Source organism: Poecilia reticulata, chromosome 10, assembly GCF_904066995.2.
Source record: "Poecilia reticulata chromosome 10, P_reticulata-male-v2, whole genome shotgun sequence".
NCBI lineage: Eukaryota > Metazoa > Chordata > Actinopteri > Cyprinodontiformes > Poeciliidae > Poecilia > Poecilia reticulata.
In genome coordinates this window covers 27,464,216-27,482,332 of record NC_088839.1, presented here as the reverse complement: position 1 = coordinate 27,482,332, position 18,117 = coordinate 27,464,216, and the positions used below count along the sequence as shown (strand labels likewise).

The 18,117-nt window shown below is 38.2% G+C and overlaps 1 protein-coding gene across 3 annotated transcripts in view; it reads right to left on the bottom strand.

The window, feature by feature from the left end:
- glra1 (glycine receptor, alpha 1) overlaps positions 1-18,117 on the bottom strand; it is a 123,906-nt gene that overhangs the window by 32,577 nt on the left and 73,212 nt on the right. For all 3 annotated transcript variants that reach the window (XM_008420835.3, XM_008420836.3, XM_008420837.3), the window contains 5 exons: positions 15,989-16,212; positions 11,164-11,246; positions 9,877-10,014; positions 3,295-3,509; positions 967-1,113 (listed from right to left, as the gene is read on the bottom strand). In XM_008420835.3, coding sequence (XP_008419057.1) covers positions 967-1,113; positions 3,295-3,509; positions 9,877-10,014; positions 11,164-11,246; positions 15,989-16,212 — 807 coding nt within the window. The remainder of the gene's footprint in view (positions 1-966; positions 1,114-3,294; positions 3,510-9,876; positions 10,015-11,163; positions 11,247-15,988; positions 16,213-18,117) is intronic.

Here is an 18,117-nt window from a genome sequence, read left to right as displayed (position 1 = left end):
ACTGAGGAAGATAAAGGCGGCTTATGTGACATATAGCATATCAATGATCAGAGAAGTGACTGAAAATAAAATGTCAGTTTTTTTGCATTCATCACATTCTTCTTAAGCATTCATAATCTATATTAAATTTGTAGTTTTGTTTTTATAGCTGCTGGTTGCTTGGATTCTCCAAACAATCAATAAAAATCCAAATTGCAAAATAAGATCAATGTTTACAGCCACAATGTTTCATCTACTAAGAGTGTTTATGCACCATAAACACTCTTTGTTATTTTGTTATTTACTGCACTTTGAATTATTCATATTTTTATTGAGCGTCTTTGTGTCTTTATATTTAAAGTGCAGCACTGGAGAGCCATTACTGATTGAACAGTTTATCCCTTTTATAATTACAGTATAGCTTTTCTAATTTCTTATTTTGTTAATGGGCGTCCGTTAATTAGCTAGGCTGACAGAGAATAAATATTAGATGATCATATTATTTAATATTTTAATAGGATATATTTTAAAATGTTTGAGAATGGCTTTTTAAAAATAAAAAAGACCTTTGGGTGGACTTTTGCTGCATTTCTAGAACTAGAAGGATTTTAAAAAAAATATTTTTTCTATGTTTGTGAATTCACAACAAGCTCTTTGCTGTGCAGCTCGGCTCAGCCTTCAGTCGGAGCTCGGCCTATGAAACATTGATGGCTCGTTTCTCTACAAGACAATAATAAGTACTGCACAAAGCCAGGATCAAGCGAGGACCTGAATGTTTTCAGACGACTTGAGCATGGAGAAGAGGAGAGGGGTTTTTTTTCTCCGTTTCACATGACTAAAACACCTCATGAATTAAACTGATTCTTTGTTTCAGGCAACCAAACTCCACAGGATGAAATCTAAAATTTAAATAAAGTCCAACTGATTTTTCAGTTGACACACAGCAGGATCAGTCCTGTCCTTGGAGAAAAAGTCAGAAGCGTTTACCTTCATGTGTCGTCGTCTCCGTCTGAAGCGCAGCAGCTCCTTGTGCTGGCGGGCGATAAAGTTCACGGCGGCGTATTCCAACAAGGCCGAAAAGACAAACAGCAGACAGACGGCCATCCAGATATCAATGGCTTTCACATAGGACACCTGCAGGCGGTCGAGAAAAAAACAAAGAAAAAAATCATCAGATAGAATTAGAATAAATAAACAGAGCCTTGTGTCTGAGTTTTTGTTTTGAGGCCCTGGCCTTTTTGGCTCTGCTTTTTATGGTTCACTATCCATTTTTCATACATGAAATATCAGACATGGTCAGACAGGAGCTAAACGAAGTCTGTCTGTCTAATTAATTTACACCCTGTCCTGTCATTTTACCTCTTTATCTCTACTCTGATCACTTTGTGAAGCCTTGAGTCAAACACAAAGAAAACACAATCACCTATATAAAATCTAATTAAATTATGACTTTGGATCTTTTGCACACACACCGTCAGGAAGTTCACCTTGCGACAGTGATAGGAAAACATTTATCTTTGAACAGCTGAGGGACACCTCAGCTTGACAATCATTCAGGCATAAAGCAGCAACGTAACGGGAAACAGGCCATTCTCATCAGACTTACTCTCACTAATGGTAAAGACGTGTAAAAAAAAATCTAGATTATTCAGTGCAGCACTATAATTTCACAATAAATGAATAAATAATTGTTTAGATGTTAATATACACATATTTGGACTTAAAAGAACTCAAACATTTTTTAAGTTCAAATAAAGGTGGATTCATTTTGCATTATTAGACTCACAGTAGCTCCACATCCCCGTGGTCCTTGGTGAAAGGACTGATTGAAGCTGTTGCTACAGTGTTGAGAACATTGCTTCAGTCTGCAGTGATGAAGAAGAAGCTAAACCGAAAAGCAAATGTCTATTTACTGAGATCTTGGGATAGAGCCACTGCCTTTCTGCATCTAAAAGGAGCCAGATAAAGTGGTTGAGTCATTTGATTCCTCTGGACATTCTTCTGTTTGGAGGTTTTCCAGGCATGTCACAGTGGGAAGAGAACCAGAGGATGTCTTCACACCCGACAGTCTGGTAGACTCGGTTCGACTGGTGACCAAAACTGCAACAATTGTTAAATTTTTAGATGGTGCGGTTTGCTTTCACACTGCACTGTATCAAACGATCCAAACCCTTTGAGAAACCTGTTCCATCCCTCGCCTGTGGTGGCGCTGCATGAAGAACAACCGAAGGAAACATCATGAATATCTCTGAAGAAGACGTGAGCACAACTTCCTTTTTCACGTAATGTAAACAAAAATGGAGTGGCGTCAAATTTGAGAGGTTGTAAGATTTCTCTTTTGTCTTTGGTAAAAAAACAACAAAAAAACATTAGCTATTTTTTGCTGTTGTGTTAGAATCTCACATTTGTTTTGGTTGTATTTACCCAGAATACTTTGCACTATAGTTCGCCTCTAGCTTTTGGAGTGGTTTCTGGTCCACTTGCCTCCAAATATATATTTGCACTCTGCAAAAATTCACTTCAATCAAACCAGAGTTAGCATTTTTTGTCCACATCAGAGCTTGATTGCGCGTTCACACATCCTCCAACAAACCAGACTTTCTAAACAAATAAACTAGAGTTCAGTTAAAGCAGACTGAACAGAGAATGGGCCCAGAAGAATTTATCTTGAACTTTGTGGGCAATCTATCGATCTCTCATGAGAAACAGGATGGTGTTGATGGGGAGAGGACTGTCTAGTTTCCCTCCCGGATTTGTCCCCAGAACGCAGCAGGTGGATGGATGAACATCGGCACCGTGTGCCTCTGCTGTTTTTGGTGAAATCCTTGAAAGAAAAAACTGCCCACCTTTCTTGTAAATGTTCTTCGCTTCCACCTCCATTTCCCTCCAGCCTGACTCGATGCAGTACGTCATGTGTAGGTGTGTTTGATAGCAGTCACACTGATTTGCCTGCGAGTGTGTGACTGAGCCGCATGTACACTCAGCTGTGGTGCGTGATTATTACTATGACAGCTGAACTGCAGAGGAATCACGGTTCACTAGTTTGGTTTCCAGAGCGCACAAAGCTCCAAATGTAAACAAACTTAGAGTGAGTGTGTTTGAATTGCATCTTCCCTGGAATCAGACAGGCTCATATTTGCTCCACTTCCATTTGAAAAAGACAGAGGGGCTTTAAAACGGTTTTTGTTTATTTGATGATTTCCTTTCGCCCTTCACTGTAACTCATCAAGTGCGTTTTATGTCATTCAGTTAATGCCACTCTATGCATCAGTAAGAGTCTGAACAGGTGTAGAAATGAGTCTGATTTCTTTGCACCTTGGGCAGAGAGGCTCTGGAGCCTGAGCTCTGCGTGGTCATGGTCAGCACCGTGGTGATTCCCAGACCAACGCGGGCAGGCGCTGCGTCCATGTTGATCCAGAAGGAGACCCAGGACAGGATGACGATGAGCAGCGATGGGATGTACATCTGGATCAGGTAATAACCCATCTGACGCTCCAGGTGGAAACGAGCCTCGATGCAGGTGAATTTACCTGAAGCAGAAAAACACAGATTATTAAATGCAGCCTTAAAGAATTGGGAGATTTGGAAGACATCTTGGTCTTCTAGCAGTGCATGCCAGGAGATAATTGATTTGTATGAACACCTTCAATTTCTTATGGAGAGATTTTATTTAACAAATCTCCAAGCAGAGAGCAGGTTACAGTTCAGAAGCAGTGCGTAGTAATCAGGACAAAACTAAGGAATATCCAGCTGTGGCTTTGCACCTGTAAACATTAAGCGACTGGGAGGTCTCGACATGCCCCAAGTGTCTTCAACAACCACTAATATTATAAACACTCTCTATTTTAAACAATCAGTTTTCCCTTTGTGATGCTGTAAACCTTCAGAGCAAAACTAGTGAGTAAAGTTAGAGACAGAGGTAATGTGCTGATAGAGATTGTTCGGGTAAGAAACTGATCAGAAACCAAACTGTGACTGAAATCAGCACATACCATATGAATATGTAATGATTTTGATATTGAATAGTTCAGATTAAATTAATTAATTTTGAATCCAGTGTATTGGCACGCTTTAATTATATAATGCTATATATTTCATTTGATTGGGTGGATATAAGATGAGTGTATTATTTCAGCAGAAACACAAAAGGCGTTTTGTGCCTTTGTGCTGCAGAGTGCCACAGGCACTCCCAGGCCTGAGGCTGTGTGGGTTAAAGAAGTGATTGATGCTTGTGCTCGCAGCATGTTGTTGTCTCAGAGCTCATGGCGAACAAAGTCAGGAATTTCAGCTTCACCTAATCCCTCCGTTTCTTCAGAAGCCTCAGAGTTTTGACCCAAAATACACCAACAGAGTCAAGATTCCTGTTCTCTACCTAAAGAACAAAGATTTGTGCAACAGATAGTGCAGCCCAAGGAGTTCTGATCTTAACAACACGAAGTCAGTATGGGATCACATACAGAAACAGGCTAACAGAAGAAACGTGAAACATTCTCCCAAGCAGCTGTAAAACGTAAAAAGTGTTGGGTTTTTTTCAGGTTACTGCTCTATGGCTGAATGTAACTGATTTTCTGAAAGTATCATAAAACATTCAACTTAATTTGATCGACAATAAACCTCTTCTAGAGTCCAACTACCTCTACAAAAAGGAGACCAATTAGTTATATTAAAACAAATCAGTTAAGACAATAAGTAGCAACAATTTTGCAGCGATAACATTATTCATACATTACCCAGAAATATGTTGTACGCAATTTGGCATGGAATCCAAAACTCATAATCTAGTTGCAAGTCATTAAATCTACTGGGATGTTCTAATTGCTCCACATGACAATGCTAATTATTAGTAGAAGCACAAAATGACAAAGTGTTTTTTAAAATTTCAAAAATTCAAGAATTAGGGATACATGTTGTCTAACATTTCACAGTACAACATGTGTGAGGGCAGTCCAACAGAAACCAAATGAATAGCAGTTCAAATAAATATTTAATGTCTTTAACCTTCACTACATTTTAAACATCCAGCAGCCATATTGGATTTTATAGATTGTAGTTGTTTTCAGACATTTAGGCTTCGATCCAGGCTTCAGGGAATGTTCCAGTTGATTTTTCTTGCTTTCTTTCTTTTTCTGTTTTAGAACTCAGAAATTTTGACTTAAAAACTGCTTTAGAGATGCATTTTGGTGAATGCTGATAGTAGCTACAGTATGCAGTCAACTAAAAATGCTGGGAACTCTGAAGTACTAGGGCACTACTGTCCACTTAGTCCTTTCATGTGATGAGCAACAAGTATGTCAAAGTTTTAAAAACATTTTCTAGTGTTAGGGAATTACTCATTTGAGTAATTTGAGGACACAAAAAACAAAAACAGAAAGAACTCCATCAGTTAGAAAGTAAAATGTTATTCTTTTTAAAACCTTTAACACCTTATGATTTAAAGTAACTTGTAAAAAAATAACAGGTTCACTTATTAAAATACCTTCCCATAAATACATTGTACTTAATAACTCATACAAGTACACATCCACCATATCCAGTAGGTTAGACTTTGTGGGGATAATGTACAATTTTGTATTTTGCGTGTGTGTGTGTGTGTTTATGATGTAAACACACACGCCTTGTTGCTGAAATGTGCTATGCAAATAAACTTGATTGACTTATTGATTGATGTTTAAAAACATATGCTGCTTCCAAATAGCATTTTCCATCCAGACTTTAACATCATTTGTTTTCTGCAAACTAATTGTCCTAATTGTGTTTTAGTTTAGTTTTAAATCACTGAACACATGCTGTCAGTTGTAGACATTTATGAGAAAAAAGAGGTTTCACAGATAAACAACGCGCATAAAGAAAATCTGCAATGATATTTTAATCGACCTACGCTGCAGCAGGCTTATTTACATTGCAGTACTGCTGCAGCGCTAATGTCCCTCAGTCTTTCTCGGTAATGTAATGAGCAATGGGTCCCATAATAAACTGCAAGATAGCCAGAGAGCAAGATGGCTGACAATCCATTTAATCAAAGAGGATCAATGGAGGGTAGCCCCATCAGTTAAGAGTTAACCCTTGAAACCCGGAGAAGAAGGGAGAGGCAGAAGATTCAAGGGAAAACCAAAGAGAGAAAAGAGATGAGAGGAGCATGGAGACATTAAAAGGCAGAAGGAACGAGGGAAGAGGAAGGAGGAGGAGAGTTCATGAGGTTGATTTATAGCTGTGATACACTTGGGAGCTTTTAAGTGCTGTCCATATTTTCCATCTGATAAGAAGATTGAAATTATTCAGCCGAGCTCATATCTCACTGTTGGTGGGTCTGTGTGTGTCTACTGAACTTCACACTGCACTCTGAACATGTCTGTGCATATTTTAAAAACCATATTTATCGTCCACAGCAGCAGAGGTATAAACAGACTGTGAGGGCTGCTTTCTTTTTTGGAATGAGTTCAAAATCATTGTTGAGATAAAGTAGTATTTTATAAGACTAGACTGCAAAAACAAAAACAAAACTGTTGCACAATGAGAAAATACAAGAAAATCTAAAATCCACTCCGACTATCAGCAGTCTATCTAATCAACTTGTTAAGCCTCCACCTCTGATGCTAATGAAGTGACTTTAACTTTGTATTATTACTTGAAGAGAAATATCTACAAGTTCATGCTAAAACGTTATTACTCATAGGAAATGCAGGTCCTGATTGTGCTACCAAAAGCTAAATGTTTTCTAAGAAAGAATGAGTTGATGTGACTATCTCATTAATGTCCAACAGAACAAATCTGCTTGTTTTTGTTTTTTATTCATAAAATTGTCCAGGTTATTTTAGAAGTAAAATGAGGTTCCCTTTTCCATTAATGCATCAAAAGCTAGAATAAAAACTACCATATAAAATAGGCTTATTGGAACACAAATCTAAATATTTACATTTTTTAAGCACTTTAGGATAACATTATTCATTTTCTGTGTGATAAGATGATTTTAAAATACTGTAAAATATTGGGGAAAAAAACAAGTAAGGCAAGCACACCTCTTTCTAGGAATAAAATGAATTGCAAGGTGCTTCAAACCCAAATAATATAAAAGACACAAAGATACAATATATTAAAATGAAATAAAGAAAGATAGAGAAATTATAGTACAATCAATTCTAAAATCCTGACGAACTTAAATCAAATTCTTGGCTTTAAGGAGATGCAAAATAGAAAAACTGCAACTTGTTTACCAGTAATATATTAAACACGTCGCTTTATATGTCGTGTCATAATAACCCGGTTGAGTTAAACATGTGGGAAGCCACAAGATGAGCAGCTGAAGTCCAGCCTACTGAACTCGATTTGCTCTGAGTCCTGTCAGACTGGAAACTGAAGGCTCTCTTTAAGAGTTGTAGAGAGTAATTACTGTGTATGCATCTAATGAAAAAGAGTAGGAGAAGAGTTGATTACTCAAAACAACTCAGGCTAGATACAAAAGCTTTATTCAATCATTCACTTTTATATGGCTCTAAACCACCCTAAATGCTGTCAACTTGTGCGAAAGCAGCACAATATGATTTGTTTCAGAAACACCTTGCAGGAAAACATGTTGCTGATGTAGTTTGTACTTCAGCTCAAGAGGATGTCAAAGAAAATAGAAGCGATGCACAAGAAAATGGATTATGTCTCTGATCTGTTTAGGTGTTAACAACTTTTTTCACACCCCAAACATATTGTCAGCCACAGAACAAAAGCCCCCTGCAATGCAGCAGAAACCGTAATTAGTATTTCAAACAGGGATTTCCATATGTGTGCGTGTGTGTGTTGGGAATAATGTGGGAGATGTTATGGGAGGTGAGTGAAGGAATGGGAAGAAATAAAACGGAAACAGTCAGTGGCAGATTGAAGGAGAAAGACGGATACGGGGAAAAGACTCCCTCTTCCTCAGTCACAACAGACTGCAGCTAATAAATCTGAGGGAAACGACACCTTAATTCCCTCTTAATGCTTGATTAGGAAGCAGTGAGCTGAGTGCACACTCAACCCTGGACACTAACTCACACAAACATGTCGTCACACACAGCAAACGGCCACCGAGGAGCAGGCCTGGGATGAGATGCGAGGGATGCAGAAGAGCAGCAAAACGGGGGTAAACAGTTTTGGAGGAATTTATGTCGGTGAAGCAGTGAAAGGAAACAGAGGAACGGTTTCAGGTACGCAGGAAAATCAGACTCCGCTCTGTTGTGGTAAGAGCAAACAGCTCATGTCAACATGTTACTTGATAAATGTGCTACCGACCAACCTTCTACTAATGAGCTCGCTCTTTCTGCCCTCTGCTCTGTATGTACTTTATCGAGTCACTGTTGTATTGAAGGAAAACGCTACAAAATATTAACCGAAAGCTCACTATTTACCCTTGTGGCTGTGCATAAAACTGTCTTTAGGGGGACAAAAAGAAACATTTGTAACCTTAATGTTGTGAAGGAGACATTAAAAAACTACTTGCAGGTGCAGCCCAACAAATAATCCAAATCAATTTATTACACTTTGAATTGCCTTGTTGCTGAAAATGTGCTATATAAATCAAATTACCTAACCTTACCTTACACAGAAAGTTGTATAACTCAAACATTTATGTCTGTTAACTTTTATGAATTTGTCTCACAGCTAATGAAAGCAGAAAATTCAAAAGCTCTGACTGCAGCGGCAGTCACACCTTGTGAGTCTCTTCAATGGGCATTTCTTCATGATGCTCTGAAGTCTCACTTTTTCCTTCCACTCACTTTTCAAGAGAGCTTCTATCAAACAGGGGCTGGAGGGAGTCATTGAGACAAGTATGAAGCTTCTCTATCAATGTGTAACATAATATAACTTTACTGTATAAAATAATCGTTTTCCTTTTTATTGATCTTCAGTTTTGTTTTCATGGGCTGTAGGTTTTTAATATCAAAATTAACAGGAATATTTGAGTAGAATATTTGTATCGCATAATAAATTAGTTTCACTTTTAGAAGTGAATCACAGAAATTAGTTACCTTTTCTAATCTATTAAGATACGCTTCCACAAGTGGTTCTGTTTGCATCTAATGAATCCAAGATGGAAATTTAAGTTTTTAATCAGTCATTGTCTATATCATATTTTTATTTTTGGAATTTCAGAAAGCTTTTCTCAATATCTTTCAAGGATTTATGAGTGTTTTCCAAACAAAACCAACGCAAAGTCCAAGAATATGATCTGGATAAATATTGACCCAGAAACATTACAGTACTGTCTGCTGTTAGAAACCCAAAACGTTCAAAAGTACATTTTTAGATTTATTTGTATATTTTCTGTTGTGTGTACATTTCTTGTTTTTTTTTCAGGATATTCAAAATGCATTAAATTAAACAGTTCAGTGTGATGGGAGGTGAACCAATGACTGTCCCCTGTGAGCTTCATCCCTGATCAGGCCCGACCAATGAGCTCTCTGTTCTGTCTTTGTTCAGCTGCCAGCTTTAAAACATATTTATCTGTGAATCTGTTGGATTTTCTCCGGCTTGTCGGAGTCGTGGGCTGGACAGGACAGATGGTTTTCAGCCACATCTCATGGAGAGAGAAACAGAGCGTGGCGGCAGCCCCCAGTCTGTCACCGTCACCGACTCCATACGCCTTTTATTTCTCTCTGTTGCAGAATTTCACTGCACTTTTTTGTTGAGAAAATTTTTAATTTTGGTCTTTTTTATTTGTCCTTTCTTTTTGCTTATTCGTTTTTAATCCATATCATCATTACATTTTTATTTTGTAATTTATTTTACACATTTTTTCCATTAATTTCCCCAAACTGAAATAAAAAAATAAATAAATAAAACGATCAATTCCAACACATTTGCGTATTTCATAAAGGAAAAGAGGAGGATGGAGAAACAGAACCATCAGTAGTTTTCTGCCCCACTCACCTGTGTTGTAGTGCTTGGTGCAGTAGCGCAGATCTTTCTCCTCTTTGAGTATAAACTGAGGTAACGTCAGACCGTCGGCCACCTGCACGGCTCCCTTCTCGTCCCACTCGAAGATCAGGTCATTCATAGTGTAGCCGACTGGGGAAGAGAGCAGTGGGTCAGAATGTCTGAACCATTTGGCATTTTATCTTAGAAAGAGGAGGACGATGTTGTTTCTGCACCTTGCTGAGCCACAGAGAGGTTTACCTCCTGTAGTCATAATCAATATAAGCAATGAAATCATGATTTCTACCAACGGGACACTTCACACCTTTTTACCAAGTGTCCGACTCGGTCTGAAGAAGGAGAGCTTAAAGGTGACATAGGACTATGTTGGTTACATTTTATTGCATGAAATCATCCTAGATAATGAGATGTTAGTCTGCTCAGTTCTGCTTATTTTAAGCTCTTTTCAGATTGAGCTGTTTTAGAGCCTCTTGTCACTTTAAGTTCAAATAAGCTGCTGCTGGCCACGCCCTCCCAACTCCATACTTACACTCACATGTGAAAATCATTGCAAACATTTTCAATTCAATTTCAACTGTACAATTTTCAAAAGCAGAAATCGAGCCTCCTGCACAAACAACAAGAATGTAACAAGTGGTTGCTAAATGGCAAGTCAACAAGCAAATACTTGTCTTTTCTAGCAGCTGACCAAACGTCCTGGAGCTTTGCTTGGGTTGTTAGTATGCGTTCATTTTGTCTTTACAATCGGGTGCTTTTTGAAACGCCTCATTTTCCAGACACCAAAAAATTGCTTGGTGTTTTTTTTTATTTTTTATGGTTTGGCTAGAAGTAGTTGAGACCCAAATGGACGTACAAAAACATGTTAATTTTGCTCAATAGGTCCCCTATAAGAGCGACAGGGTTCCACATCACAAACTAAAATTTCCCTACCAAGGTTGAGCACTGGTCTGCAGGTGGTTTAAATTCTGCTCAAATTGGATCATTCCTGCTATGCAGCCTTTTGACTACCTTTCAGGAAATGTATTTTAGATGTGTCCCAGAGAGAAAAGGGCTCTGGGGGAGGTTTCGGCTGCAGACTCCGATTCCATGTTGTGGCTGATTAGTGTACGTTCACTGAGCTTTCAGAGATATACTGACGGCCTCTCTTTGTCCTTTCTCTGATTTCCCTCAGCCTGTTTGGAGAAAGGAGAGGCTGCAGAGAAATCTTCACCACTTCTCTCGACCTGTCATCGCAGTGATTGATTGACTGATCCGTCTGCTTCGCTGGGTGTGAATACTCACAGCTCTCTAGCTGCATGATGCAGGTCTGGACGTCCATGGGAAAGTTCTTCAGATCCATCGGACAGGCAAGGACCAGAGTTATTCTGCACACAGAAACAATCACATGCAGCTTAAGTGAGACAAATTATCTGACAAATTAGCTGTTTTCCTCATCCTTTCAGAAAAATACCAGCACAATAATTTAAGACAAAAACTCATTGTTTGTTTTTTGCAAATATTTTGGGAGCGATTACACAGAGCTTAGTTTAAAAAACAATTTAAGGGATTAATAGAAATTAAATAATGTGGAAAATGAAAATGATTATGTTCATTTTTCACGGGGATTGGTTTTCCCCGTGTAAGGATGGAAATATTTGGGATGGAATAACCAAAGCAGGTCTGAGAGAGGAAGTTGTGTTTTCTTTCCTACATTACCGTCTGCTTTGTGCGGTATTTTACATAATACCGCACATACATAAGTATGTAAATAATTTAATTGCATTCAGTAAAATGGATTATGTCCAGCTGTGAAAACAACAACAATAATAGACCTATGGATATTTGTTGAAACATAAAATCTAATGCTGGCCTGCACTGATGTGAAATATTGAGTTAATGTAGTTTCATGACCAAAAGAAGTTCTGTTAGTTTTACAGGTTACTGTTACAGAACTTAACTGTATAGAAATAAACTATATGTTTAAGGGAAGCCCAGAAAAAAAACATGTAAGTCCAAAATTAACTTGTCATTTTAAAGTTTCATGAATTAACTTGGGAAAATCTTTAAACTGAAACATTACAATAGGAAGTTGTAACCTTTTTTAGTTTCCACAAAGTAATTTTTTTTTAAATTAAATTAATTCAGCCTTTTGGACAATAATGTGAACAGGAGGTTTTGGAAAAGATAAAAAAAAAGATAATCCGTAACAAGAAAGTAAAACAAAATATATATATATATATATATATATATATATATATATATATATATATATATATATATATATATATATATATATATATATATGTATATAATATAGGTATATAACATTTATACTAAAATCACTTTTTTTTGTGAGTTAACAGAAGGACATCAGATTATACTTGATAATTGGGGAAAGAGTCTTGCAAACAAAGGTACTTTATTATTTAATTATACCCGAAGGTTATGAAATAACTAATTTTGATCCATTTCAAACTCAAATTTGAACTTTGTTCTACACAAAAGTAAATTTAGCTGAGAAAAAAAAAAAAAAACACTCCAGGTCCACTTTCGTGTCTGCAGAGACTTTGCCATCATGACAATTAGGAGAAGCTGAGTTGACGCCTCGTTTTCTAGTCCTTCTGTTTCTCTCCGACCGGACACCCGCTGCGACAACATTCCCATCCCGTCCGGCTGATGTACCAGATAAACTCTGCCGCGTCTGCACATCCTTACAAATCCTTGACAGGATGCTGAGTATGCTTTGCTCACATGATGTAGCCAGCGCAGATGTCCCACTTTCTCCAAAAGACGTTCACCTTAGTGGTTTCCTATCTGCTGATTACAACACATAAACGCCTAATGTCAACGGAGTATGTGTCCTTATTTTAGTCTGCAATTGCTGGTGGATCTGTGGTTGTGTGGGTCCTCTGAGTGTTACTATCAAAACTGTTGGAAAGTAGACGTATTGAGATGGATTTATTCATGTTTGTATGCAGAAGTTGGCCTTGTTTGCAGCTAAGGAAGCACAATTAATAAAATTAACAATGTACACCTCTAATCAATAGTCATATAATCTATAATTACATAAATACACATGATTTGTCAAGTCAATGAGTATTGGGATTTTCAAAACAAACAGTAGAATAACTCAGTGTTTAGACTTTAACTTTAATTGGTTTCAACCTGTTAGAACACCTGTACAGAGTCAGCAGATGGAGTAAGAGAGGTGGCCGGTTGAGCAGGTTTTTACCGTGGAAAATAACTTCCTGCTTTCTCTGGAAGAGGTCGGTTTGTCATGGGGAAAAAAAGAAATTTTTGTACAAGTAAAGCTGAAGGCAAACAGCTGACAGACAGTCAGGAAAAATGCACATTTATGCTACTTTATTTTCACGGCACGCCTCAGATTGGTTTTCCCCGTGTAAGGATGGAAATATCTGGGATGGAATAACCAAAGCAGGTCTGAGAGAGGAAGTTGTGTTTTCTTTCCTACATTACCGTCTGCTTTTTGAGAAAATATTGGGTAAACTCCGGGGCGTTTAGTCCAAAATAGACAATCCATTTGATCTCAGAAGTCATACACCTGAACAATCATAAATTTTCGCTTTTGATACAGCGCTCGACTTGCACAAATTGAACAACATATCAGCTCAGCGGCTGCATCTAAACCTGGTCATCCAATCTCAGAGGGTTCACTTTCATCTCAACACAGAAAGCGGCGTCGACGCTTTCCACAGAGCGAAAGCTTTCTGTGGAGCGATAAACATCAAAAACAGAGTAAACAACATTCACATCAGCCCCGTTCTGCTGCATCCCCCAGAGATGGTTTAATATCCCTAGCTGCTTCGTCACATCTGAGATGAAGCTGATCAACACAGAGGCTCATTCTGACCATGTCAAGTTTAAAAATGAGAGGCGGCGAGGAAGAGCGCGAGATGTCTCTGTGCTCTGACGATATTTATAAAGGACCAATCTTCCTGTTGCTCCTGCTGGACATGAAGGTGAAAGCTGAGGTTGATAACGGATCAGAGGCACCGCTGGAATACTAACAGGACTGAGTAGATTACCACGGCTGCTGCTGCGCTTTTTCATCTGCCCCAAGCCGCTGCAGTAAAAGCAAGTAGGAGGAAACACCAACAGGCTGAAAGGTTTGTTGGCTGAAGGAGGCTGTAACTCTTCGAGGCTCAGACAGGAAGCCGCACGGAAAATGAGGAGAGGAAGAAACCAAATAAGGAAAAAAGTTCCAGTAAAACCATCTCTCCTAACCAGGGGATCAAACGTTTTTTCAATCACTCCTGATTAAATTATCACAAGAGAATTCGATTTCTTGGTTTCCCTCAATGCTCCTTGTTCATTAAAAAAAGTGAAAAATAGTTTCCAACCAACCTTAACCAATTTAACCTCCTAGTACAACAACAGATCTGGTCATATATTTTTTAGAAGTATGATAACCATTCTAAACTTTCTGATACATTTCCTGGATTTAAATTTAAAAAATTAAGATCCAGTAAAAAACAAGCAGACATGGGAATAACATGGGGATATTTGTAACACAAAATATAGCTAGAATACCCCAAATACATGCACAATTATCCTGTTATATTGCTATGGCAACTGGGTTGTAGTGCATACAGGAATTATAACTGATCAAATAAACAAAAACCGGTCGCTGTGTGTGACAAATGCCAAAATAATATATTTTTTTCAGTTTTACATAAAACAGCCTCCTGATTTCGAATAGTTTAAGCTGCGAGATGCATGTTACAGTTTGACTGTCGGAGATTCTGAAATAATGAATAAGAGCGAAAGAACAAACAAAAATAAGACCAAGATAACCTTGAAAATATGATGGAGAAATATTTCAGCATCAGCAGTCTATTAGATATTGCCGCAGAGAGTCCCAGAGTGCAGCTTGATGCCTTTTATGACCTGGTATAATTTCATTTATGAGTTCTGCAGATAATTACAGACTGAAAATGTCCTCGGCCCAGCACAAAACAGGCCCACAATGCGATAAGCATTATGGAAGAATCAAACCCGTGGTGGAATATGAAACCAAAAATGCAACGAATGGAATTGGGCTGCTAGCTTTGTACGCCGTTTTGGACGGGGCAGGGTGCAATGCAATGGAGCAGTGGGTTTCTGTATTTATTAGCTTGTTTTGACAGAAAATATACAACTATCTGTTCAAGCCATAACTTCAGTTTTATTGGTTACGCTTGGAGTTTTTCAGTCTTGGTCAAATCAATTGAAATGTGGCAGAGACTTTATCATTTTGCTCTAAATGCTGAAATGGAACATTTTTAAGAGGGAAACATTTTTCTGTCAGATTAAAGCTTATTAATATTTCAATACAATGCTAAAATTCACATATAATATTGCTGTTTTATGTTCAAACTTTCTTTATTATTTCTTCGCTGTTCAAAGACCATCTTGTTAAGAATTTGTAAAATTGTTGAGAATGAAAAGTGCCTTCTTTAAATGTCATGTTTGCTGTCGTTAAGGCATGACATCACTGCCAGAATTAACGCTTGTGGTAGTCAGTGGTAAGATGTTTGCTGTTGCATCATTTGCTCAATTATCAAAAAGATGTAATTTTTTTCTATACTGTGTTGTAACTTACAACACAGTCTGACACTAATCCAGTTTATAATGTATGAGGAATAATCTAAAGTAGGTTGTGTTTTTGATACGATTTACCACAGTATTCAGAGTGTGGCCCAAGTCATGTGATCCAGAATCATACAGTGATTAAGCTGATATAAAGTCTTTGACCGATGACCTTATGGTCTAGGAGTTATTCGCAAAAACACATTGTCCTTCACAATAGCGCCTCCTAGGTACTGGATGGTGTGCATTTTTATACCTGAGTAACGGTTCGGTTTTCCTACCAGACCAGCTTTTTAAAATTTTTTTCCAGTGGCTCCTGGTTCTTCCACCCAGCATGTCGTAGTGAATAAGAATAATAGCAAACCGTAAAAAATCTGTACCATTACAATCAGGTTCTTTGCTCCACTGGGAGCAGGCGAACAGTCATGCCTCGCATGGCCTTCGCTCGCTCGGCAGGGTTAGAATCCTAATAAAAACCGTGACATACATAAAAGGATGGGATTTAACGTCTGAAGCACCAGGTACGTCCTCCACTGACCGTATGCTGTAGAGCACGTTGCCGTTTTTAGAGATGCGTAGGAGCTTGTTGTCTGTAGTGACCTCGTGAAAGTTGGCCCCCTTCTCATTGGCGAAGAACAAGTCAGGTTTCCAGATGGAGTCCAACATGGAGGGGTCGAGATCCAGCGAGTCGTCGGGATACTCGCTGTAAGCCAGCCTGGGGTCGTTCCACTGCTGCCTCAGGAAAATGTTCACTCTGTAGTCCTGCAAGCAGAAGGAAAATATGATGGACGTCAAATGGTTAAAGAGAGGGAGAAAAAAAATGGTTTATGGGTAAGAAAAGCTGTAATTTATGAAAAACCGATGTGACATCCACACCCAAGGACAATTTAAAATCCCTACTCATGTTTGTGGATCTTGAAGGACTGGAGTTCCCTGACAAAACTGGCAGCAAAACGTGAAGAATGTGCAAATTAGATTTGAAAGCAGTATGTTCTTGCTGTAGGGCTACAAGATTATCCACTTTGCTCTGATAATGGTTCTAATCCTAAAACGTTGATCCTTCCACCTTGAGTTTAGTCTGAGCTCTGGTTTGTGTTGTTTATCTTAAACTGGAAAAATGGCTATTATGTCAAATGTTCTGTTTCTCAGTACATACAATTTAATTTTATTCATCATTTGCATCAAGTATTTTTTAGCAAAGCTACTTCTAGTAACTTATTCACATCTAAAGCATAGTTGGACATATCTTTGGAATCATGCGGTGATTTCTCTTGTTATGTTATTTGTGAAGTTGCTGCATTTAAAAGAAGGATCTAGAAAACAATCTCTGCAAAGATGCAAGAAAAATATCAGATGAAAGAAAGACAAAATGTGAGCAACACAACATGATATCCTCCCCTCTGCTACAAGAGCAACATTCTCAGAAGAAATTGATTTGGCAGAAACATTTAATTATGCCAAAAGTTACAAAGCGTACACCCTTGAAAAGAAGGTTGTAAATGCGTCCACAGGGAGATGTTCTCTATAAAACCAGAACAGGAGACGACGAGGGAAAAGGAGGGGAAAACAGCTTCTCATAGGTCATTGCACTGCTGACTCAAGATGCCACAGCTCCACATGGAATACGGCATCGACAGAAACCAAACGTTGGAGCGACAGAGTGATGGGCAGGATTTTACACATGGATGAGAAGGCACTCATGGGTGTTCATCCATATATGTTTGATATTTCACTGATCACAGAGGTGTATCACTTTGGGCTGCAACAGGAATAGTTTCCCAATAAAATACATCATCACATGGCCATTTTGTAAACTTCTTTCCCTTCTGATCGCTTCTTGATCTTAATTGACGAAACAACAAAAGAAATACCGCAGAAGTTGTGCATCTCTGCTTTGGTTAGAAAGCAGTCACGGGAGGCTGAGCCAAAAATAAGGTGGCTGACAGAAATAGAGGCATACACAGCAGACAAGCAGATGGATGTGAGTCCTGGCAGTTGAAGGTCACAGAGCTGCTGCTTCTTTAGTCTTCCAAACACAGACGGGGAGATAGACTGTGACAACACGTCGAGGGTTAGATGAATCAGAAAAAGAGGCTGGTTTCTTCTATGGTAGGGTGATTTATGTCAAGCAAAGTTTTAGATAAGATGATACATGTTTGGTCTTTAAAAGTTAGAAATTATGGATGAAAGCACCTCCGGCTATTTCAGCTTGCACACATTTTTTTTATGTCACGCAAAAACTTTGTACACTTTTGTTCTAAGCAGTCTGAACTTTCTGTAATTTTTCAAAAGGCTTTTGGTCAGTAGATGATAAAGGTTCTGAACTGAAAATTAGCAGGAAGCAACCGGAGAACTTAAAAATTGATGATCAGTTTAAAATATCACAAAGAGGAAACAATAAGGTTTTTACACAAGCTATGTGTACCTGATTTTACAATTAGCTGCCAGTATCCTATAACATTTGCTGCACTTCAGATCTTTAAATAAAGAAACTGCAAAAATGTTTTTAGCAGAAAAGCTTGCAAATTAGTCTAATATATATATTTTACATCAGAAACATTTGCCTTTATTGAAGTATGTTCAAGAAAAATAGCATACTGTTGAGGCTGCATGATGTCCATTTTAATTTTACTTTCTTCCCAACATTAAAGAAGTGTTTCAACATTT